Here is a 22395-nt window from a genome sequence, read left to right as displayed (position 1 = left end):
GCTTTCTCAGGGTGACCCGGGCTTTCAATAGACGGAAGGGGGTGGGGCCTTGGCCGATAAGGCGGTCTGCGATCCTCACTGGGACTGTGTAGAGTGGGAAGGTTTTTAGATGCCAGCCAAGGCGGGACCAGAGGCCTGACCTCTGCCTTTAAAGGATGATGGAGCTTGGGTTGTTGATGGCTGTAGGGAAGTCCCGTTTCGAAAGAAGAGACGAGAACAGCCGGCTGTGTTGCCTGTTTTTTTATTAACACATTATTTCCTGAGGTTCTCACATCCACCCCTTCCCTTCCCTCCTCTGGAGGCTTCCCCAGCCACTCCCCAGGGCTCCCTCCTCAGGCTTCTCCACCTGAAAGGAGCTCAGCTCCATCACCGACACCTGTCAGCAAGCTGGGGCCTGTGCTGGGGCCGCCGCTGAGGGTGGCATGGTGCTCAGAGCCAGTTCGTCCTGGCCTAGGATGGCACCTTCGTCCTCAGCATTCACAGGGCCGCTGGACCCGAAGAACTTCACCATGGCACGGACCTGGGGCAGCTCCGAGAAGGTCTCCACGGTCAGCAGCATGGCCAGGAGCCCCAGGAGCAAGTAACCTGAGGAGGGGAGGTTACTAGGGCAGCTCTCATGCTCCCACCCACCTCCCACCCACACAATTCTCTTCCCACTGCCAACTAAGACTGCACCATGCTCTGGGGCAGGGGCCTTCCAACCTGTGAGGCTCAGCCTCCCCCAGGGGCTTATGGGAGTTGTAGTTCAGGCTCCTCTTCCCGCCTGTCCTCCCCCGGCCCCCCATCCTCCTCAGCAGCTGGACTCACCCAGAAGCGCAAACTGGCCGAGGTGGTAAAGCGCCGGGTGCAGGCCACTGCCGCGGCCCGGCAGCAGGTCCCCCAGGCCGATGGTGCTGAGGGAGCTGAAGCAGAAGTAGATGGCCTCCAGCAGGCTGCAGTCGCCCTGCACACCCCACAGCACCAGTGCTGGCAGCAGCACGAAGACACCAACCACTAGCAGGCCCAGGGCAACTGCCTGCAGCAGCGCAGCCCTGGGCGGCGTCAGCTGCCAGCGGGCGGCTACCCAGGCCCCGGGGCGGCTGAGCAGAGGCGCCAGGCAGTGGCGCAGGGCAGCCACAAGGGCTAAGGAGGCCGGCAGCCCCAGGGCCGCGTAGGCCACACAGAAGGCCTTTCCACCAGCTGATAGCGGGGCCATGTGGCCATAACCTGGAGGGGAGAGAGCCGTGGGTAATGAGGACCAGGGTGGGGTCGCTGGCGCCCACTTCCCCGAGCCTCGCTCCTGCAGAAGGCTGCCCTCTGCTGGCCGGCACGGCCGGAACTATTCAGGCCCTGTTTGTGGGCTCTTCCCCTCGTTCACTGGGGGTCTTGGTCAAGTCCCTGAACCTCTCTGGGTCACTCTTTAATGTTCTGGAACATGAAAGGATGAAAAGAGTCCCCCTCAGGCCTCTTGTAGCTGGGGTAATTCTGAGAGCTTCTATCCTACCCTGAGGCAGCCTGACCTCCTGAGAGATTCCTCAGACTGTCTTTGATCCACACTTCCCAGTTCAGCAGGTGAAATGTTACCCAGTCTTTCATTTATTCCCCAAAGGCATATCAAGTTACCCTGGGTGCCAGGCCCTGTGCTGGAACCTGAGTCTGCTCAGGTTCAGATGGGAGGCAGACAGGAAAATCAGTCAAGACACCAGACATGGAGGGTTGCAAAAGAGGCAGCGTGCTTTTCAGGGGTGGAAAGGTATGTGCAAAGGCAGGTGAGGTGAAAGATCAGGGCCTGCCGGGGGAACAGGATCAGCTGGTCCAGGGCTGTAAAACGCAGATGCCTGGAGTCAGAAGTGAGCCAAAAGGGAGTGGTGGGGACAGGGGTGGGCTGGAGAGCACGCACGCACGCTGTCCCAAGGGTGGGCCCTGTTCTCCAACAGGAGCTTCTGGCTCAGCGCAAGTAGGTTTCCAAGTTTCTCCAAAAGAAGGTGGAAAATGGACTTCAAAAAATATTCAGGACTTCAGTGGTGGTCTGATGACTAAGACCCCGTGCTCCCAATGCAGGGGGCCGGGCTCAATTCCTGGTCAGGGAACTGGACCTCACGTGCCACAACTAAAGATACCAGAATGAAGATCCAAGATCCTGGGTGTTGCAACTAAGACCCAGTGCAGCCTAGATAAATAAATGAATTTCACACACTTTACAGGGCAAGCACTGCATTCCCACCCCCAGCCCCCCACTTCCTGGGCTCTGGGCCTTCACACTTATTTCCTCTGCCAGGAATTTCTTTGTGTCTGTCTCTGTGCCCTCTTGCCTGGGCTAACGTCTCATTAGCTAACATCCTCCCCCCACACTCCTCCTGGTTTGCTGGTCCCTGGGTTCTCTCCGTTTCCCTCCATCCAAGAATCCATCCCACAGCACAGGCTCCCCAGTCTCTGCCTCAGGCCTGTGGGGTCTGGGCACCTCCCCTGGGTCTCACAGCTGCCTCGGGGTGGGGCTGAGGGGGCCACGCCCCCTGGCACCTGAAGTTGAGGCACCAGTTGGGGTGTGTTGGTGGGGGGAGCCCCAGCCCTGATGACAGACCTAAGGAGGCCTGGGTTCTGTCTAGCAGTTTGGGGCCGGGAGAGGGCTGCACCCTCAGGGACCCCAGGTAGGGACGGCCTCGAGAGCGCCTTCCTGCCGGGCCGCCGGGCCGCCTTACCCGTGGTGGTGAGGAGGCTGGCAGTGAAGAGCAGGGCTGAGGGCAGATCCCAGTTCCTGGCCTCGGAGTCATTGCCCAGGCTGGAAACCCCATGGGCCTGGGCTACCAGGGCGGTGCCCAGCAGCTCTTCCAGCGCCCCAGGTGGCAGGCAGGCCCCGAACTCTGCTTGGAAGGTGGCCAGCTCGGCCCTGAGGTTAGCCTGGAGCCGAAGGGCTGGAGGCCCCTCCAGGGCTTGGAGCACTGTGGCCCCAAGCCCCAGGGCCAGCAGGTGGGCCACAGCCAGTAGCCCGTATCGGGCCCAGGGCCTTAGAGCCCCCATGCTATGCCACCAGAGCCCGTGAGAGGTGCCCTGGGAGCCGACTCTCCACCACAGGCACCTGGGAGGGGCTGGGCAGGGTGGGGCTGGGGGGAGGGGCTGCGTGGGTGGCTGGAGAGGGAAGGAAGCCTGGGATGGAACTGGGGTGAGTGGGGCCAGGAGGGTGAGGCTGCGGCTCAGGTTTGGGAGGGAGCTGGGTCACTCCTCCATTTCTGGGGGCAACAAGTTTTCCACCCAGGTCCCCAGAGCTGGGTGGTTGAGTGGTGGGCAGTCAGGATCAGGTGGGAGGAAGGCAAGGCGATCGACTAGGTCCCCCTCCCACGGTGGTGGGTCATGCAAGGATGAGCTCACCCAGTCACAGACCCCATTCACTGGTCAGCAGGTCCCTAGATCCTGAGGACACTAGGGGAGAGGACAGAGGCAGGTCCCTGCCCTCCTGGCCTTCCCAGGAGAAACCTGTTAGCAAGGAGGCAGGGCAAGTTCTCATTGTCATAGACTCCCTGAAGGAAACGCCCTGGATGATGGGAGCCCATTCTGGGGGAGGGGAGCTTCGCCTGAAAAGCTCCTCTGGGGAGCGACAGTTCAGCTGGGGAAGAGAAGAGGCCAGGCCAGGTGGGAAGGAGGTTGGGTGGTGAGAAAAATGGGGACCTGTGGACAGGGCTATGGCAGGTACCCCAGATGAGAAGGTGGTGGCCTGGGCAGCAGAATGGGAGAGGGATGGTGGGACTTGGGATGGGGCAGGCAGGACAGGTGTGGAGGACGCTGGGCGCCCTGGAGAGGTGAGGCTCCCGCCATTCCCAATCCTTCCTGAGAAACTCTTGTGCTCTCCCAAGTCCCCGCCCTGCTGAACACGAGTCACAGTAGCCCTGGCTGCCTGGGAGTGCGAAGGGGAGGGGGAGAGGGAGCCTGAACCACGACCCCCACAAACCATTGGGGGATGAGCCCGGGGGCCCCTGCCCTAGGCGTGGCATGGAAGGGGTGGTCTGCAGAACCCCTGTGGCTTCTTAAGAGAAGCGTGAGTGGAACCAGGTGTCAGGGTGGATGACCCCCTCCTGTGTCCAGGTCTCAGGATAAAAACAAACCCTGGACAAACCCCCAAGATGCCTCCCAGAGGACCGTCGGCTCCCGAGTTCAGCAAGCTGGCTGGAGTGGGCGCAGCATGGCCAGGAAGGAGCCCGAGGGGAGGTGGTGTTATTGCTGGGCCCTGAGGCTAAGCAGGGACCACCCTGCAACAGGAACAATCAGGGCAAACAGTCACTTGAAACGGTGGGAAAGGCCTGGCAAGGGTGGGAACAGGTGAGTAAGGCCAAAGTGTATGGGTATCAGGCTGAGAAGGGCCTTGTAACACCTGATGATCCACTGAACTTGATCCTGGGAGAGAAATGTGGTCCAGAGCATCCCAGCATCGGCCCAGGCCACCTGCCATTCTGCTAGGGGCCTGAGGTCACCAGGGTGATGGAATGGTCAGGATCCCCCAGTTACCTCCAAGAACGGTGACAGGCTGTGCTTGGGGGGACAGCTTGGGGAGTTTATTTGGCTTCATTGGATCCTGAGGCCACGGCCCCAGCCCTGGCCGGGGCAGCAGGAAGGCACCCAGAGAGCCCCGGCCCCAGATGACCCCCAGGGCAGGGGGGCCCAGGCACTAAGGCCGGCCCTGCTCCCCTGCACCTCCCCGCTCCCCTGCACCTCCCCCGGGGGCAATTCCCTGAGACAGGCCCTGGTCCTCCCAACCAGCTGGGTACAGTGTCGGGCCCCAGTGGGGCGGGTAAGTCGGGGGGACCCACCCGTGGCAGGTGTGTGTGTGGGGGGTGCAGGCCCCCCATCCAGTGTGAAGGCTTCCTGTGCAGTGTAGTGTTCCTGACCCCCAGAAGGGGGCGGGGTCCCTGGGCAAAACCAAGGCAGCTGGAGAGACTGGCCTGGCTCCTATTCCAGTGTATGCTGAGGCTCCTCCAGGGCGGTGGGCACGCGGGGGAGCAGCCGGCCCACTCAGGGCCCTGCCTCTGGCGCCCACGGGGCCTGGGCACCCACGTCTTTGGTTTGCGCCCTGCAGTCCTGAGGGCCCCCTCGGAAGGGGTTGGCAGGCGGAGAGTCCCAGAAGGGGTCTGAGTCTGGGAACAAGGTCCAGGGTGCCCGGCGGGGAGCAGGCTGTGGCGAGGGCAGGGGCGAAGGCCGTGGCCCGGCAGACACGAAGCTCCACGGGTCAATGCGGCTGCGGAGGGGTGAGGGCCGAGGTCGACTGATAAGGCCCAGAGGCGGCGAGCGCGGGGTCCCCGGGGTGCCAGGAGCAGAGCGTGATATCCCCGGTGGTGGTGAGACGGCGCTGGCTATTCAAGGAAGAGGAGGGGGCCCAGGTCAGGCAGTCACCGGCTCCTGGGTGTTCCCAGGGGTCACTGCCCTGCTCTGGGCCTGTTTCCTCCTGGCACAGTAAGCTCCGGGACTCATGACTTCCACAACCCTTCCTCCTCCATGGTGCCTCAACTGAGCAATTAAGAGTGAGGAGGCCTCTGGAGCAGGCCTTGGATCAACCCAGCTCAGCAGCTTACTAGTGGGACCCTGGAGTCCCTTGACCTCTCTGTGCCGTAGAAGTTACTCAAAAAATGGGGGTAACCGGAATGCCTAGTTCATAGCATTGTTATCGTATGAATGAAACTATCTCTTTTAAGCACTAGGAATAGTGCCTGGCCCAGGTGAACAGCCAATAGGAGTTTGCTAGGGTGGTCCTTATTACTTCCATCATTTCACAACCGGCCTGGCCCACCCAAGGCTGAACATAGAACTCAGTTCCCTGCAGTATCCCCATCACCCCGAGGGCGCAGCTGGAGGTCCAGCAGACAGCTGCGGCCCTGCGGGTCCCCACCAGCCCCTCCTCCCCCGTCACCAGGCAGTAGGCCACTTACCGCGCCTCTCTTCTTCGCGCCGGCGGCTCTTGGCTGAGGGCTGCCCCGCGGCGGGGACACCCAGCTCCAGCAGCAGGGGCGGCGCGGGGGCGGGCGGGCTGGAGGCGTCGGGGCTCAGCGGGGAGGCTGGAGTTTCGGGCGTCTCGGAGGAGAAGCGGATGAGCGGGGAGGGGGGTGGCTCGGCAGGGGACGGGGTGGGCAGCGAGGAGCGGGGCGGTGTTGGCGAGGGCTGCTCCCCGCGCTCTCGGCCCGAGCCCCCCGGGGGTTGCAGGTCCCGGCCGAGGCCCAGCGAGGCGAGCAGGGCGGTGCCGCGCAGTAGCGCGCGTTGGATCAGCTTGGGCGTCCCAGAGCCACTGCCGCGTTCGGTGGGGGCCGGCCGCCGGGGCTCCTCGGGCTCCGGGCTCGGCCGCGGGAGGTTACCTGGCAGTGGGTACACAGGTTAGGCCGACTTCGGGCAGCTCTGGAGCAAGGGTTGACTTCTGCTCCCCTGACTCCCCCAGCCCAAGTCCTCCCCCGGCACCCCTTTCCTGACCTTTCGTAAGTGTTGGGGGTGGAGGAGGGCAGTGCAACCTTTGAAAGCAGCGGGAGCTAAGCCAGGTGCCCTGGAGCCCACAAAAGGAGGGCTGGCTGGAGGGAAGGCCCGGGGTCCACCAAGAAGCAAGTTCAAGCTAAAGCAGGGCCCACCTCAGTGCCCTCAACAGGCAGGGAAAGATATCTGCAGGGGCCAGGGTCACAGCTGGGACCCGTGCGGTGCCCATCTCCTCCCTGGCTGGGCAGCCCTGGTCCTTCTACTTGCCTGCTCCGGCCTCCAGTGGTAACCTGTATAAGGCACACAGGCCAATACCAATCTACACAACAGCCCTAAAGGGACACAACACTGTCCCTGTTCCAGAAATGAGGAGATGAGGCTCAGAGAGGTCAGTTGTTTGTGTCAGGCCTGAGCTGAGTGATTTAGGGGCATTACGTTGTCTCAGCCTCATGCCCCAGGGGTTCCCAGGCTTAGCTAAGGCTACCCTGTCCTGGATTAAAGGACATGTGTCCTAACCTGTGGACCTAGGGTTAATCTGACTCTATTCTAGACCAAATGGGTGGGTCTGGAGAACCAGGCATCGAGAAGGTAGGGCAGCCTGTGATGGCCCCCCACAAACCCCAATTCTGTCAAGTCCTCCTCAGCTCTAGAACCTGCCATGGCTCTCCAGGGCTGCTAGAAGAAAGCCTAAGCTCCTTGCTTGGGCTTTCAGAGCCTCTCTGTCTTCCTTGGGCCTGCCTGGCATGGAGCAGTGCTGGGGGGGCGGGGGGGGGGGGGTGCGGGTCCAGAGGAAGAAATGCAAAGCTGGGGAAAATGTGAGCTTCTGCAGTGAACCAGAACTTTGCTTGGGGTCGGTCCTCAGCCACTACCCTTACCTCATCTCTCTCTCTTTTGGCCCCAAGGCTTGTGTGATCTTAGTTCCCTCACCAGGGATTTAACCTGGGCCCTCAACAGTGAGAACATGGAAGTCCTTAACCACCAGAAAGCCAGGGAATTCCACCCCCGACTCCCGCCCCATCTCTCTCTTATCTCCTACCCCCCGCCACGCCCCCCACCCCCACAGTGGCCACTGCCTTCTAAAATGCAAACCTGCTAAAGACAAGTCTCTGCTTAAACCGCCCCCCCCCCCCCCCAACTTCCAGATCCTTCCTGAACTGGCCCCAGCCTGCTGTTTCAGGCCTGTGAGTCCCTGGCTCTCAACTCCTTCAATGAATTTCAACCAGGATCCCTCTTCCTTAGGTCTGGTAAGCCCCACGGTTGAACACACACACTGTTCCCTCCACTCAGCATACCTTTCCCACCTCATGCTCAGTAATGGCTTACTTACCATTTAAGACCCAGCTGAGAGATCACAGCTTCTATGAAGCTGTGACACTGTGGTTTATAAAAAAAAGTACCTATTTGGTTTTCATCTCATTCCTGGTACAGAACTCCCCAAACCCTTGGAATTTCCATATCTGAGTTCATATTGATGTGGTCTTTTTATTTTGGCAGCCCTGTGCAGCATGAGGGATCTTGGTTCCCTGACCAGGGATCAAACCTGTAACCCCTGCATTAGGAGCATAGAGTCTTAACCACTGGGCCACCAGGGAAGTCCCTGATGCAGTCATTGTTGGAGGATGGGGTCTGCCGGGGGAACGAACTCTGTGATTAGAGGGTTGGAACTTTCGGCCTCTACCTGCATCAGGGTAGGAGAGGGGCTGGAGATTGACTCCTATCACCAATGGCCAATGATTTAATCAGTCAATCACATCCACGTAATGAAGCCTCCTTAAAAACCCAGCCAAAGGGTTTGGAGAACTGGGTTGGTGAACCAGCAGAGGCGTGTGCCTAGAGGGGGCATGGAAGCTGTGTGCCCCTCCCACATACCCTGCCCTCCACACCTCTTCCATCCGGATGCCCTTGACCTGTATCCTTTAAAATAATCTCCCCCCACCCCGCCACCAGACCCACGTCTGCACTCAAGGGTCATCCACCCTTTGCCCCTGGAGTCCCGGCACAGGTGGGAGAGCAGCGTCGGCCACCAGGGCTCAGTGCTGTGTGCGCTCGTCTCACGCGGTTGTGATGGCCACTTGTAGCAGTGACCTGGTTCCTGGAGGCCACAGACACACACCCTGCCCCTCACACCCCACCCCACCCCGGTTTCCAGGCCCAAGCCTTCCTCCCTGCTTGGTTGTGAAGACCCTGACACCCAGAGCAGGGCCTGCAGATACCTGGTCTCCCTCCCAGAAACATGGGACATATTTTTCTGATTAAAGAAAATAAAAAGTGCTGTGCCATTAAAAAAATAAATAAATAAAATAAAATAATCTGGTAGTCTAGTAAGTAGATGGTTTTCCTGAGTTCTGTGAGCTCTTCAAGGAAATTATCAAATATGAGGAGGGGGGTCGTGGGAACCTCCGATGTAGAACTGGCTGGTGAGGAGCACAGGTGATAACCTGGACTGGTGTCTGCAGTGCAGAGGAGCTGTCTTGTGGGCCTGAACCCTTAACCCGTGGGGTCTGACGCTAACTCCAGGTAGACGGTGTCAGAACTGGACTGGATTGTAAGACGTCCAGCTGGTGTCCCAGAAATGGCCAGTGTGGGAAAAACTCCACATGTATGGTGTCAGAAGTGAAGCAATAGAATGGAGAGGAAAACAAGAGCTTTTTCCTCTTTTAGCAGCTTTGCCAGGGACTTCCCTGGTAATCCAGTGATTAAGAATCTGCCTTCCAACGTAGGGGATGGGGGTTTGATCCCCGGCGGAGGAACTAAGATCCCACATGCTGCAGGTCAACTAAGCCTGCACACCACAATGAGAGAAGCCCGTGTGCCACAATGATGACCCAGTGCAACCAAAAAAAAAAGTTAAAAAAAAAAAAAAAAAAAAACAAAAAGTTTAAAAAATAAAGTAGCAGCTTTGTCAGAATCCCCTGTTAACCTATGCAGTTCTTGCTCATGCTATGCCTTGTACAGTCCTTCAGCCTACCACATGCTACTCTCTACTGCGCTTGTTTGTTTCTGAGTCTGCCTCCTCCACCAGACCAGGCCTGCCCAGAGGTCAAGGCACTGCTGATCTCTAGCACAATGATGCCTGGCTCATTATATGTGTCAGTACATGTTTGATGGAAGACTCCATTCTTAGAATCCCTGTGACAAGCACATAAGGTGATCACTGTTCCCCTACTTTACAGGTGAAGAAACTGATCATTTACAGTGAGTTTAAAACAGAACAGGGGAAAAATATGTATAAAACAAGCAAGAAAAATGGAAGAAAGTGAAGCTGGAGATCAGCACACCAAGTAAGAATGGAAAGAAGTTACTGAAGTTGATATCCTGAGAAACTGAGGTTCCCAAAAGTCAGAAACTTGCCCCAGGTAACTTGGCAATGATTTTAATTTACCTCTAAATTCCCTGGCAGTAAGAGGTGACAACCCTGTTGTTATGGAGAAAGCAGAAAAACCATTCTTGACTCAGAGATGAAGGTGAAATCACTTCTACAGGGCCTCATGGAAAGGACATGGCCATGTGGTAGTTGGTGGCTCCAAGGAAAATGCTTCATGGGGCAGTTGCTGGAAGACCGTGCCCACCAATCCATTACAACCAGTTCCCCAGGGGCCAGCACACCCAGGCAGGGAGAGGGGGTAGGAGATGCGAGTCCCCAGTGGTGTGGCTAACGCCTGGGACAATCTCTCAGGGACATTTTTGATTCTTAGCTAGGTTTTTGACTCTCTAGGTGGTTGGGAGGTCAAGATCACTCACTTGTGAGTGGGCAAAGACAGCTGGATGAGGGCTTGCACAAGTGGAAACAGATGCTCAGCTAGCAGCTGGGCTGGGACAAGTGATACCCTTTCAGGTAAGGGGGCAAGCTGGAGAAAGATGAGGTCCCTGCTCCTGGGAGCCCAGGGAAGATAAGGCCAAAGGGATCTGAAGGGATCTGTAGACCATGGTCAGGGGCTGCTTCCACCTGCACATCCAGCTCGACAGGATCCCATGTTCTCCAATGAGCCTTCTGGCCTGGGGCATTCTAGAGCAGGTGACTCCAAGCAGCCCCCTTGGCCTTCCAATTCTCAGTTCAGTCCCTGTAGCACAGCCCGCTTGGGGCAATGCAACTGCTGAAGCAAGAAGTGGCATGGCAGATAGGGGTCCAGGGCCCTGCCTCTGGAGTCAGTGAAAGTTTTGTGACCCCATGGACTATACAGTCCATGGAATTCTCCAGGAAAGAATACTGGAGTGGGTAGCCTTTCCCTTTTCCAGGGGACTTCCCCAACCCAGGGATCAAACCCAGGTCTCCCGCATTGCAGGTGAATTCCTTACCAGCTGAACCACAAGGGAAGCCCTGGGTTCAAATCCCTGTTCTGCTGTGTGTCCTACTTCAAATCACTTTACCTCTCTGTGCCTCAGTTTTCTCCTCTATAAAATGGCACACAGGAGGAACCCAATAAATGTTTGCTGATGTTATTACTGTGAATCCTAGCTTAGGTAATAGTGGAGGTGATGCATTGGGTGGGGTGAGAGGAGTGAGTCTAACTTGTTTGCTAAATAGGACTCTGGTCTGATGACAGCTAAGTCAGGTCCTATATTCTGGCTTTGAGAAGCAGGTGCAGCTGGGGGCTGTAAAAGGACCCTTGGGCAAGGGAGGCTGCAACTTTCTAGTCCCTGCCAATGCTGGGCAGTGCTGAGATGAGCCTTGCCCCTCTGACCCAGGATCCCTGCTTTCTGCTGACCCCCTAGCTTCCCAAGTAGCTTGTAGGTGAGAAACTCCTTTAAGTGAAAGCTTCTGGGGAAGCTCACTATAAGCATGTGTCAACATTTTCCTGGGTTCAGATCCTTACCTGGGGGATTTAGGTAGATTACTTTATGTCTCAGAGCCTCAGTTTTCTCATTTCTCAGATGGGTATAATAACCCCTCATGGGTTTTTGCTTAAATGGAATACCTGATACACAGTAAGTGCTGTTGCCATTATGGAAAACAGAAGAGCCCAGAACTGCCCCAGATGCAGTGAGGGGGCCCTGGATACCCACACGTTCAGCTTTCTTATCCTCTTTTCCATCTCCAAGCTCCCCAAAAAGGACTCTGAGAAGCACAGAGCGGTAGCCACTTTTCTAACTCCACCCCACATGCACAATTTCCTTCCCCTCTCTGCGTCCAGCTTCCTTTGGGTCCCAAACAGGGGGCAGTGTTCCTTGTCTTCCTTCCCTCCCTAGAGCTTGCTGAGGGCACAGCAGCTGATGCAGGCCCAGGCAAGAGCCTGCTTGCAGGCCAGCCCTGCACAATGGGACCACTCTGGGCCCCCTGAGGCCTAGGCGGGATCCCCCTCAGCTGTGGGCTTATAGGTCAGACCTGGGTTCTAGCAATGGCCTGCCTTGCCATAGTACCCACAGGAGTGCAGCAACATTTGGCTGGGGGCAGACAAGGCCACTCACCATTGAGCATTGGGGGTGTGGAAGGAGATCCTAGTGGGGATGAGTCATCTGAATCCAGGTACCACGTGGCTTCGTCCATGCGGGACCTTCTCCTGGTGAGGGGATGAGAAGGGGAGTTGTGCTTCGTGAATCTCAGGACTGTTGGGAGGCAGGAGCCGCTGGGTAGGTGGCAGTCAGGCACTCACCTCCCGTTCTGGGCTTCTCCAGGCTTGGGGGAGCTGGGACCCCAGGCCCAGCATGCTCGGCGCTCTCCATTGCTTGAGTCCTCTAGACGTCTCGGGGACTGTCGGCCCCACGCCTGGCCTGGTTCTGCAGGCTCCACTGTGGTGGGTGGGGTGAAGGGGGGAACCGAAGGAGTCTGAGTCAAGATCAAGGACCCTGATCCTTGCCCTCCCATCGTAAGAACTGGGCTCCAGGGGCAACTTCTTGGAGGATGGGGAGCGGATAGTCATGCTGGGCCCCATCCCATTCCCGTGGTAAGCTTTGGGCTTACAGAGAAATCGCACAGAACTGGGGTGCGGTAGGTGAGTGTGTGTCCTGGGACTGGCAGCGGGGCATCTCTAGTCCTTCAGCTGGCATTTGCTGCTTAGGAGTTAGCACAGACACTGCAGCAGACTGTGTGGGTCTGAATTCTGACCCTGCCACTTATCAGCTATGCAGTGTTAGGCAGTTACTTCTTTCACTTTTCTCATCAGTAAAACCTAGGTAATAGTAAAGATATTTACCTCACAGGGTCATTGTGAGGAATTAATATTAGCAACTGTTAGTCACTCAGTCGTGTCTGACTCTTTGTGACCCCATGGTAACCCATCAGGCTCCTCTGTCCATGGGATTCTTCAGGTGAAAATACTGGAGTGGGTTGCCATTCCCTTCTCCAGGGGATCTTCCCAATTCAGGGATCGAACCTGGGCCTCCTGCATTGTCGGCAGATTCTTTTTACGCTCTGAGTCACCAGTGACACCCTAATATTAGCAAAGCACTTAGGAAAGTGAATGGTACATAGCATCATACAATTGTTAGAAAAAAAAAGTAAAATGACTGCTGCTTGGTGAACTTAGAGATACCAGTTTAGATGGATGGGGAGGGAGCCTGGGAGCAGGGAGAAGAGGAGGAGACAGTGCGAGGGATCCACTTCCAAGGATAAGGTTTAACAAAAGGGTAAGATCTGGGGAGAAGGACGTGGGCAAGAGAAGTTGCTTACACTGGATGGCCCGGAACCGGGGGAAGGTGGGAGAGTCCCCAGCCCCGACCTCGAAGACGTTCCTCCTCCTGTCCAGGCCAGGCGAGGCCTGCACGGTGATGCGGTGTTTGAAGTCTAGGGTTGTGGGGAGGGAAGCAGGGTGCAGGTTTGTGGTGAAGAAGAGACAGGATCCTAACTCGCAGGGCCCCTCGGCAGTGCCGAGGCCACGCAGGCAGTGCTGGAACCCGGTCTAGCACGAAGGCTAGGTGACTGGGGCCGGCCTCACTGGCTTCCTGAGCCCCTGGCTCTCGTTAAGGAAATCCCCAACCCCTGGGAGCGCGGCGAAGTCGGAGAGTGCCCAACCGGCGCTCTAGGCCTTCCCAGAACATTCATGAGCCCCGCCCCTTCCCGGCCGCAGCCACTCCCAGGCCGACATGCAAATATTCCCGCCAGAACCCGCCCACAGACAAAAACACACTCCTGGTCCCACCCCCTTCCAGCCTACGCTCACAGGCCCACCCACCGACACCCTAGGCCAATCCCAGCGCGGTCAGCCACCCGCCTGGCCCCGCCCCACCGCCCGCGAAGCCAATGGCGGGCGGCGCGCTTGGGGCCCCGCCCCTTACCGAGTGGCATGCTGATACGCTCCCCGCCGTCGCGCGCGCGGAGTTTGCTGCGCTTGAAGGTTCCGCGTCGGCGGCGAACGTGCGGCCGCTCGCGATCGACTTGCTGCAGTAACAGCGTCAACTCTCGTTCAAACACCTCCAGCTCCCACTGAGCCAGCAGGTGCTCGCGCCGCCGCAGCTGCTCTGCCTGTGAGCGCTGCTCACGCGCCGCGCGGGTCAGCTCCTCCTCGCGGCTCAGTAGTTCCTGTGCCCAGGACAGCCAAGGCGGTGGCTTCAAGCGGGTACACCGGTCCCAGGCGCTCATCCCCACCCTCCGCGAGACGTCCCTTCCCGGCGTCTCCTCCCAACTCTGGGACCGCGACTCCTCCCACCTTTTCTTTGGCCCGCAGCTCGTCGAAAAGCCCTTGGATCTCGCGCTTCCAGCCTTCCTGCATGGAATGGAAAGAGTCCCGCGGCATTTCCCGTAGCACCTGCGCCTCCAGCGCCTCCAACTGCTTAAGGATGGAGGCGAAGTCGGGCCTGCGGTGGGGGTCCTGCGCCCAGCAGTCTAGGGAAACGAAGTGGGGGCGGAGGGGGGGAAACAGGGGAAGGGGTCTGTGAATGGATATGTCCTGTTGGGTCAAGGAGCTCTACCCTTCACCCTCCTGTCCCATCCCCTTACCTGCCATGAGCTGTGCGAAGGGCTCCGGGCAGGTGGATGGAATGGGCAGTGTGAGCTTGTTCACGGCCACACCATAGGCTACAGCAAGGCAGTCGATGCCACGATAGGGTACCTCCCCAGTCAGCAGTTCCCACAGCAGCACCCCAAAGCTGTAGGTGAGACAAAGGGTTTGTGTTCCCTCCTCGACTCATTCATTGCCATTTCACCCCAAAGCAACCAAGAGCTAAGTGGTCTATGTCCCTCCCCTGGCCTCTGCTTATCCATCCAGCCCTAGATTTTGCCTGCCACCTCTCCCACCCCCGCGGCCCCATATCTGTCCAGACTCCACCCAGCCGCACCTCCAGACATCGCTGCCTTTGGAGAAGGTGGAGGCCTTGATAACCTCAGGAGCCATCCAGGCATAGGTGCCCGCAGCACTCATTTGCGTGGTTTTGTGCCACTCACGGGCCAGGCCGAAGTCAGTGATCTTCAGGGTCTTGTGCTCCATGTCATCACCTTCAATAGGCTGCAGCAGCAGAACTGGGGAAGAGAGGCTGGACTGTGGTTCCAGGCTCAGGTGGTGGGGACAGGGGAGGAGCTGGGAGCAAACTGTCATCTGACAGACATCCTGGCTAGGTACTGGGGGCACTGAGGTGACTTGGTCTCAACCTTGCCCTGGAGAGCTCATATCTGGGGTTGGGATAGAATGAGACAATAAACACAAGGCTGGGACATATTTATCAAGGGGCTCCTAGAGGTTAGGCATTTATACTGTGTTAGCACACACACACACACACAAATCTGTGAAGTAAACATCATGGGATTGCCTGGTGGCTCAGTGGTAAAGAATTCACCTGCCAATGCAGGAGACACAGGTTCGATCTGTGGGTTGGGAAGATCCCCTGGAGAAGGAAATGGCAACCCACTCCAGTATTTTTGCCTGGAAAACCCCATGGATAGAGGAGCCTGATGGGCTTCAGTCCTTGGTGTTGCAGAGGGTCAGACACGATTTAGTGACTAACAGTTCACTTCAGTAATTAGGACTCCAAACTTCCACTGCAGGGGACACAGGTTCGATCGCTGGTCCCACATGCCCTTGGCTCAGCCAGTAAATAAATAAATAAATAAATAAGTAAATTGTAAGATTTGGGAAGATTTCCCAGAGGAAGTGCCATTTAAGCTGAGACCAGAGTGAGGAGTTGGCCTCAGCTAGGCGATGTTGGGGGTTCAATCCCATGAACAGAGGAGCCTGGTGGGCTCTAACCCTTGGGCTTGCAGAGGGTTAGACACAACTTAGCAACTAAACAGCAACAACAAAGACATCATTATCCTCATTTTGCAGAAGAGGAAACTGAGCAACAATTTGACTTAACCAAGGTCATAAGCAAACAAAGCAGGTATCACACACAACCTGGTATGCGTGGTTCCAGAGCCAGTGCTCTAACTTTCCCCTAACCCTGCACAGAACAGAAATGGGCAATATGGCAGCCTCTCAGCATTCGTGACTTTGATTTCAAAAGAAACCTGTGTGTTGCCATTTTGTCGAGGCAAGAGTGTGATTTAGAACCTCCCTGGGGGTGTGGAGCAGGAGGGAACTGCCTGTTGAGAAAGGAAGCCCAGCGGGCACTATAGACCCCTGGTGCCCATGTCCCACTGTGGCTAGCACAGCCATTTCCAGAAGAGAGAAAGACTCCAAAAGATATCCACTGATGCGGCTAGATGTGAGAGACGAAGAGGTCTAAGGGTGGTTGTTGACTAGAAAGGAGTTTGGGACAAATGTAGGAGTGGATGGACACGGCAAGGCTCATGGCTTTGTCCCTCATGGGGCCACCAAACCCTGGACACACAAGAAAGCCAGCAACTTGCAAATGTCTCACCAGGACAAGCATGGCTCAAAGGAGAGAGGTTTTAAAGGGGAAAAAGGAAGGCAAAGTCAGAGAATCTTTGAGGGTCTGAAGAGGACTCTACTTTTCTGGTTATAGTCAACTGTACTATACAGAAGGGACATCGAAGCCAACGACATTTCTGAACACATATCCTTTCAGGGCACTGCTGCTAAGTCACTTCAGTCGTGTCCGACTCTGTGAGACCCCATAGATGGCAGCCCACCAGGCTCCTCCGTCCTTGGGATTTTCCAGGCAAGAACACGAGTGGGCTGCCATTTCAGGGCATACCTCTCAGCAATCCTGCCCAGGGTGACAGCACCACAGAGGGGGCAGCACAGGGTACTGGGGTTGGGGCAGAGGAGACAGGCACCTCATACAGATGAGTCAGGGAAGACTTCTCAGAGGTGGCGGCACGACCAGGGTATTCACTTTTTTAGGCCTAAAGCCACAACTCCTGATCCTGCTGCTGGCCAAGCTCCCTGGGCCTCATGGGGGCATCTGGCACTGCTGCTCAGCCCCTCCCTGCTGTCCTTGGCTCCCAGGGCCTCTGGCTGCTTGTGCTGTTTCCTTCAGGCCTCCCCACCCTTAGCCTTTTCAATGCCGGTGTTTCTCAGAGCCTGGCCTCCCCTTGACCTCGGCCTACTGCCTCCGGGCTGTCCTGGCCTCTCCCAGGTGCCAGCTGCCCCCTCCTCATTGGCATCTCCTGTATGTGGAGCCCTCATTCAGAAGTGGGTCCAGCTGCCCAGCTGTCACCCCACCTGGTCTCCATGCCCTCAACAACCACCTACGTCCTTCCACCGCGCCTGGCAAATCTTCCTGCCCTGTCTCCAAATTCAGAGAATGGTCCTGCAACCTACCCTCTCCTCTGAGCCAAACTGGGGCTGACTCCTGAACAGTTAAAGCTGAGGATGACAACAAAAGCCAGAGGATCATCATGAATATTAAACAAGACCACCCTTTTTAAAGCTTTCACACAAGGATCTGACGGTTGTTCCAAAGATGCTGCCGTGAATCTCAAGTTGACTCTTCTCTCCATCTGCTACCACATCTTATTCCCAGCTTCACAACAGCCTCTGGCCTGGCTGCTGGAGTGTCAGAACGGGCCCATTTAGTAAGCCCTGTGAATATCCGTTCCAAACAAGAACCGCAGCAGGCTGGGGCAGGTGGCTGGAGAGGGACCAGGCAAAGGGGGTCCATGTGCTGGGGTTGGGAAGGGACTCCCACCTCCTCTGGTGCCAGGACCCACACATCCTCTTGAAGACCAACCCCTGCTACTTCTCCGTCAGGTCTCTAGCCACCCGTGGTACCTCACGGGCTGGTGAAGCACTTTCTGCACCAGTATCTCAAGCTGGGAGGCCAGCCTCCCTTTTTCAGTCAGGTCATCTGAAGCCCAGACAGGGGTGGGAACCCACTCAGAGTCTCAGGACTCCTCTGTACTGGTGACTTTTCTGCCACCCCCATCCCCAGTTAACCTGACATCTGTGAAGCCTTAGCCTCCCCTCCGTGTCCCTGCTTTTCTCCAACGGTCTTGAACTTGTTCCAACCCAAGCTGCTCTTCTAGTGTCTGATGTAGACCTTGGGGATGGGGTCATCAGGGGTCACTCAGAGAAGGGGCTAGAGATCCCCCTCCCAGCACCCTCTTAGGGCTCCCTGGCTCTGAAAAGGGACCTGGCCCCCAGCCCCCTCCCTAGACTGCCTCTGGGGAGCCCGGGAGTTGCCTCGGCAGCTCACACCTCTTCCGCTTCCCTCCCATGGTCCCTACTTCTCCTTTCTGGAAGGCCTGGCCCAGGTCTCCAATGGCGGGGGGGGGGGGGGGTCCTTTGGGGGAGAATTGGGGGAGGTCAGGCCCAGGCCGGGCTGGCTGGTCAGTCCTGTGACTCGTGGGCCTGGAGAATTCCCCCTCCTCTCCCCGCCAGGCTTCCTCACAAGGCCCCCATTGTCCAGGAAAATCACGCCATTGTTTCCTGCCCGCGCCCCCCCAGCCCAGGGACTCCCCCCCCACAATGCCGCAGACAGCACCCGGGGCCTAGAACTGGGGTCTGTGAGGTGGGAGCCCAGGCTCAGGGAGGCTGAGGGCACCCTTCCTGCCCTTCGCCACCACCCAGACTCAGGGAGGAAGGCAGGGAACTGGGGGGAGTGGGGGTGCCATCCCTGGCTCCTTCCTCTCCCACAAACCCCCCACCCCCAACTCTTTCCTCCCCTGCAGGCAGCTGGGCTGGGGAGAGAGCAGAGACTGGAGCAGGGGCAGGAAGCCGGCTCAGGGGCAGCAGGAAACGCAGGAAGCGGTGGGGAGGGTGGGGAGCAGGGGCCTGGGCTATTGTTCCATTTTTTCTGGAAAGAAAACTGGAGGAAAAACAGAAGACTGGAGTCCCCTCCCCCCAGGCCTTCGGGGAATCCCCCTCAGGCTGGGGCAGGGAGTGAGGGTCCCTAGATGGCTGGGGCTCAGCAGCGCAGCTGAGCACTGGGACCTGCACCCTACTGTGGATGAGAGGAGTGGGTGGGGTGGCTGGCAGACCTCCTGAGGCCCCTCCAGCCCTGGAAAAGACTTGGGTATCACTGAGCCCTGTTGTTCTGCTCCCCACAAGCCTCTGATCCATGGTCAGCCCAGGCCAGGAGGCTCCAAATATCCACGCTCACCCCTCCACGGGCGACCCGTGGTTCTCCAGTGGCCCTGTCGGCCCCTCCTCTTGCTTGTCAGTCTGCACCTTGGGCCCCAGCAGGCCCACCCACATCCCTACCACCGTGCTGGGTGCTGCCTCCTTGACTTTGCTCTCATCAGGCCCTGCCAGGACATCCAACTGGGTGCCTCTCTGAACATGCCCTGCTCTGGGCCAGGTGTGAAGCTTGCCTGCTTCAGGAAGCCCTCTGAACCTGTCACTTGCTTCTCTCAGGCCCGTGCTGGGCCGTGCGTAGGACCTGAAATGGCTGGAGACAGAGTGCCTCAAGTCTTCTTACCCTGCCACGCCCACTCCAAATGCTGATTCCAGGCAAAGCCCTCCTGGCGATCCAGCCTTCAAACATCCACACCCATGGCTGACGACCCACCGCATGCCGGGCATCGGGTGCCCAATGATTAAGCCCTTTCATCCTCCCAATCACTCCCTTTTTACAGAGTGAAATCGAAGCTCTGAGTTGAAATAACCAGCTAGAGAGAGTGCAGCCAGGGAAAGGAGTAGGGTTAGAGTTCCGTCCCTGGCCCCAGCTTTGACCACCACGGGGTGGGGAAGCAGGGAGGGGCTTTTCCCTTTGCGATGTCTATTCTGGAGGAAATACCCACCACAAGTGGAGGAGAGAGGAGGCACCCGCAGGACAAGTGGGCACTCCCTGAAGATGAGAGGTGCCAGGATCCAGCACACCTTTCCTTGAGGTAGTAGCCATGGTTAGGCAGGTTGCTTACGGTCCTCCTGAGAGATTCCAATTTTTTAACTCGGCACCTGTGAGCTGGGGTCAAAGCTGCCTCCTGGGGCTGGGGCATAAAGGGCTCTTGGGTGCCTGGGACTCTTGCTTTGGGGCTAGTGTGAGCCCAGGGGCACCCCTGGTCAACTGAGATGCTCCTAGAACAGTAGCTCCTGCCTCTAGTAGATCCCCAGGTAGGCTCAGCTGCGAGCTGGCAGTAGGTGTGCGCTCAGGCCATGCCACCCTCCAACCATGCTCCCCAAAACTCACTGTTGTTGGACTTGAGGTCTCGGTGGATGACAGGCACCAGGGCCTCGCAGTGCAGGTAGTGCATCCCACGGGCAATTTGCACAGCCCAGTTGACGAGCACATGGGGGGGCACACGCCGGCCAGCCAGGGCACGGCTGAGGGGCCCACCGGCAGCGTACTCCATCACCAGGCACAGGTTGGGCTCCTCCAGGCACACGGCCTTGAGGGCAATGATGTTGGGGTGCGCCAGCATGGCGAAAAGCCGGGCCTCCTGTCGCACACTCTCAGCTGTCACACTGATGTCCTCGTCGGGGTCCTGGCGAGCAGCCTTCACAGCCACCAGCTCGCCCCGCCAGCTGCCCCGGTAGACCTTGCCGAAGCCACCGATGCCAATCACCTCCTCCAGCCGCAGCTCCTGGAAGCTGGCCATCTCGCAGGGGGGCGGACCGCCGCCCCGAGACACATAGTTGGACGGAAAGATGCCCACCTGGCCGCCCACCTGGCCCGCCCACCAGCCCTCATCGCCTGAGATAGCTGCATCCCGGGATAGCACCTCCACACGGTCGCCCTTCCGCAGGGCCAGCTCGTCCTGCCCGCTGGGCTCGTAGTCAAACAGGGCTGTCCACACAGGGTTAGCATAAGCTGCCGCCTTCGGGGACCCCTCTGGCCAACCTCCGCCGCCGCCCCCGCTGCCCCCACTGCCTCCGCTGTTCCATGACCCCAGTGGGCTCTTGAGGAAGAGGTTCTTCAAGGGCTCCATGGCTGGGAGCTGGCGTTGGTGGGTGTGGGGGACCTTCCCTGGGTGCCCCTGGTCCCCACCCCTGCTGACCGTCGAGGCCCTAGTCCCGGAACCTGGGCATCCGGGCCCTGGCCCTCAGCCCCAGACCCACGCCTCTCTGGGGATCCAGGAGTGTCGCCTCCCGGCCCCCTGCATCTCGGGCTTCCGGAGGAAGGCCACCCAGGGCAGTGTGGTCAGGCTTGGGGGGTGGGCCCCCGGGGCCTCCGGTGTCTCACCATGGCCAGCACAGAGGGGCCCCGGCGTCCCTCAGTCTGGAGCAGTCCTGGGAGCCTGGCTCCAGCACCCCGCGAAGTGTAAGGTGGGGCCAGCAAGGGGCAGCGCCTGGACTCTGGTTGGGTCTCCTTGCGAAGGGGGTGGCTGGAGTGTCTCTTGTTGAGGCTAGCTGTCTCTTCCTGGCTGGGCTCTCTCGACCCGATGGCTCCAACCCCGTTCCCTTCTTCCTCCTCCCTTTGTACTTTGGCCCCGGGGGCGGGAGGCAGAGGTGGAGGGTGGAGTTTCACTTTTTTCCGCTGTTCTCCCTCCCGCAGGAAACAGCATCAGATGACGCGGGCGGGTAGCACCGCTCCCCTCCCAGAGGCTGCGGGGCAACTGGGCCGGGGAGTTCCCGGGTAGGCGGGCAATGAGAGGCCGACGGAGGGGAAGGGTAGCCCCCACCTCCCATGACAGCAGGTTCAGGGTCGAGTTGGTTTCTGCTAACGACGGGCCATCTCTCCCCTCTACATCCGCATCAGGAAAACTCGGGCAAAGAACCTGGCTTGGGAAGGGGACAAACCCGAGTTTGGTCTTGGCTCCGAAGCTGCAGGGCTGTGTGATCCATCCTCTCTGCGCCTCATTCTCTTTGCATCTGAAATTGGGGCCAGAAGCTCAGCTTTGCAGACCTAGTGGGATGGGCCGTGGTGGGGGGGGGGCGGGTTAAGACGAGGAGGACGGAACTGGCTGCACCTCGAGCTCTTGGAACGAGTTGTCAGGTCCTCCTTTCCCTCACCTGGGAAACCACTTATTTATTCCTCTTCCCCATGAAGGGGCGGAAACCTGAGACTGTGGTCCTGAAATGTGCGCAGTGACTGGATTCAGAATAGCCAAACCGCACTCGCAACCGCAGGATTGACCCCTTGATTGCCTTGAGCCTGTCACTTTAAGAAAAACGACGATATCCTACTTCGACTATTTCTGCCTTTCTGGAGGATCGCTCTCTACAGTCTTAAGTGTGAGCTCTGACCCGGAAGTAGAGGCAGCTCATGACGTCTGAGGTCCCGCACTGAATAGGTTGGACCTAGAGGGGGGTGTGCCCCCGTTGCGCCGAACTGTAGCTTTAGCTCAGGCAGGTTCACGCCTCCATCCTTTTCCCCGGCTCTTGTAACTCACTGGGAGAGTTTTGCGCCAATTAACTCCGCCGTTACTCGATGGCCACTCAACTATCCCTTGGGTTCCGCCCAGTCGTCTTCGCTAGGCTGGCAACTTTCAGGTGTGCTCATGCGCCCAAGGGCTTTTGCCTTTCGGCCCGCCCCTTCCCTTAGACCCCGACTCTGCGCAAGCCCAAAGGGTTCCCCCGCTTCTTATCGCCCCACCACTTCCCTGCGCTTGCGCATTCAAGCCGCCAGGTTTTCCTTTTCCGGGTCCCAACTTGGCTCGTTGGGCGCATGCGCCACTGCAGGTTGGCGGCTCGCAGCTCCTTCTTCCGGCCTCCCCCTTGGGCCGGCTCCCGCAGAAGCGGGGCGAGCGCGGAGCCCAAAGCGAGTGACCTGTGACCCCGGAAGTGGACCTCAGGGTCCCGGGGCTTTCCTCGGGCCGGA

General features: G+C 58.3%; 2 protein-coding genes across 2 annotated transcripts; both read right to left on the bottom strand.

The window, feature by feature from the left end:
* Positions 1–227: 227 nt before the first annotated feature.
* Positions 228–4345, bottom strand: KCNK7 (potassium two pore domain channel subfamily K member 7). The gene is made up of 3 exons (XM_043926925.1): positions 2679–4345; positions 808–1206; positions 228–585 (listed from the first exon to the last, which is right to left on the bottom strand). The coding sequence occupies exons 1-3, from the start codon at positions 2995–2997 to the stop codon at positions 380–382; spliced, it is 924 nt and encodes a 307-aa protein (XP_043782860.1). The 5' UTR covers positions 2998–4345; the 3' UTR covers positions 228–379.
* Positions 4346–4501: 156 nt separating this feature from the next.
* On the bottom strand, positions 4502–21527 carry MAP3K11 (mitogen-activated protein kinase kinase kinase 11). Its single transcript, XM_043926907.1, has 10 exons — positions 19825–21527; positions 14632–14812; positions 14294–14442; positions 14004–14179; positions 13633–13876; positions 13028–13141; positions 12012–12147; positions 11827–11918; positions 5892–6311; positions 4502–5318 (listed from the first exon to the last, which is right to left on the bottom strand). Exons 1-10 carry the CDS (start codon positions 20561–20563, stop codon positions 4981–4983), a joined length of 2589 nt encoding a protein of 862 aa, XP_043782842.1. The 5' UTR covers positions 20564–21527; the 3' UTR covers positions 4502–4980.
* Between the last annotated feature and the right edge of the window lie 868 nt (positions 21528–22395).

This window comes from Cervus elaphus, chromosome 2 (assembly GCF_910594005.1).
Source record: "Cervus elaphus chromosome 2, mCerEla1.1, whole genome shotgun sequence".
Classification (NCBI taxonomy): domain Eukaryota; kingdom Metazoa; phylum Chordata; class Mammalia; order Artiodactyla; family Cervidae; genus Cervus; species Cervus elaphus.
This window is presented reverse-complemented; position numbering and strand designations above follow the sequence as displayed.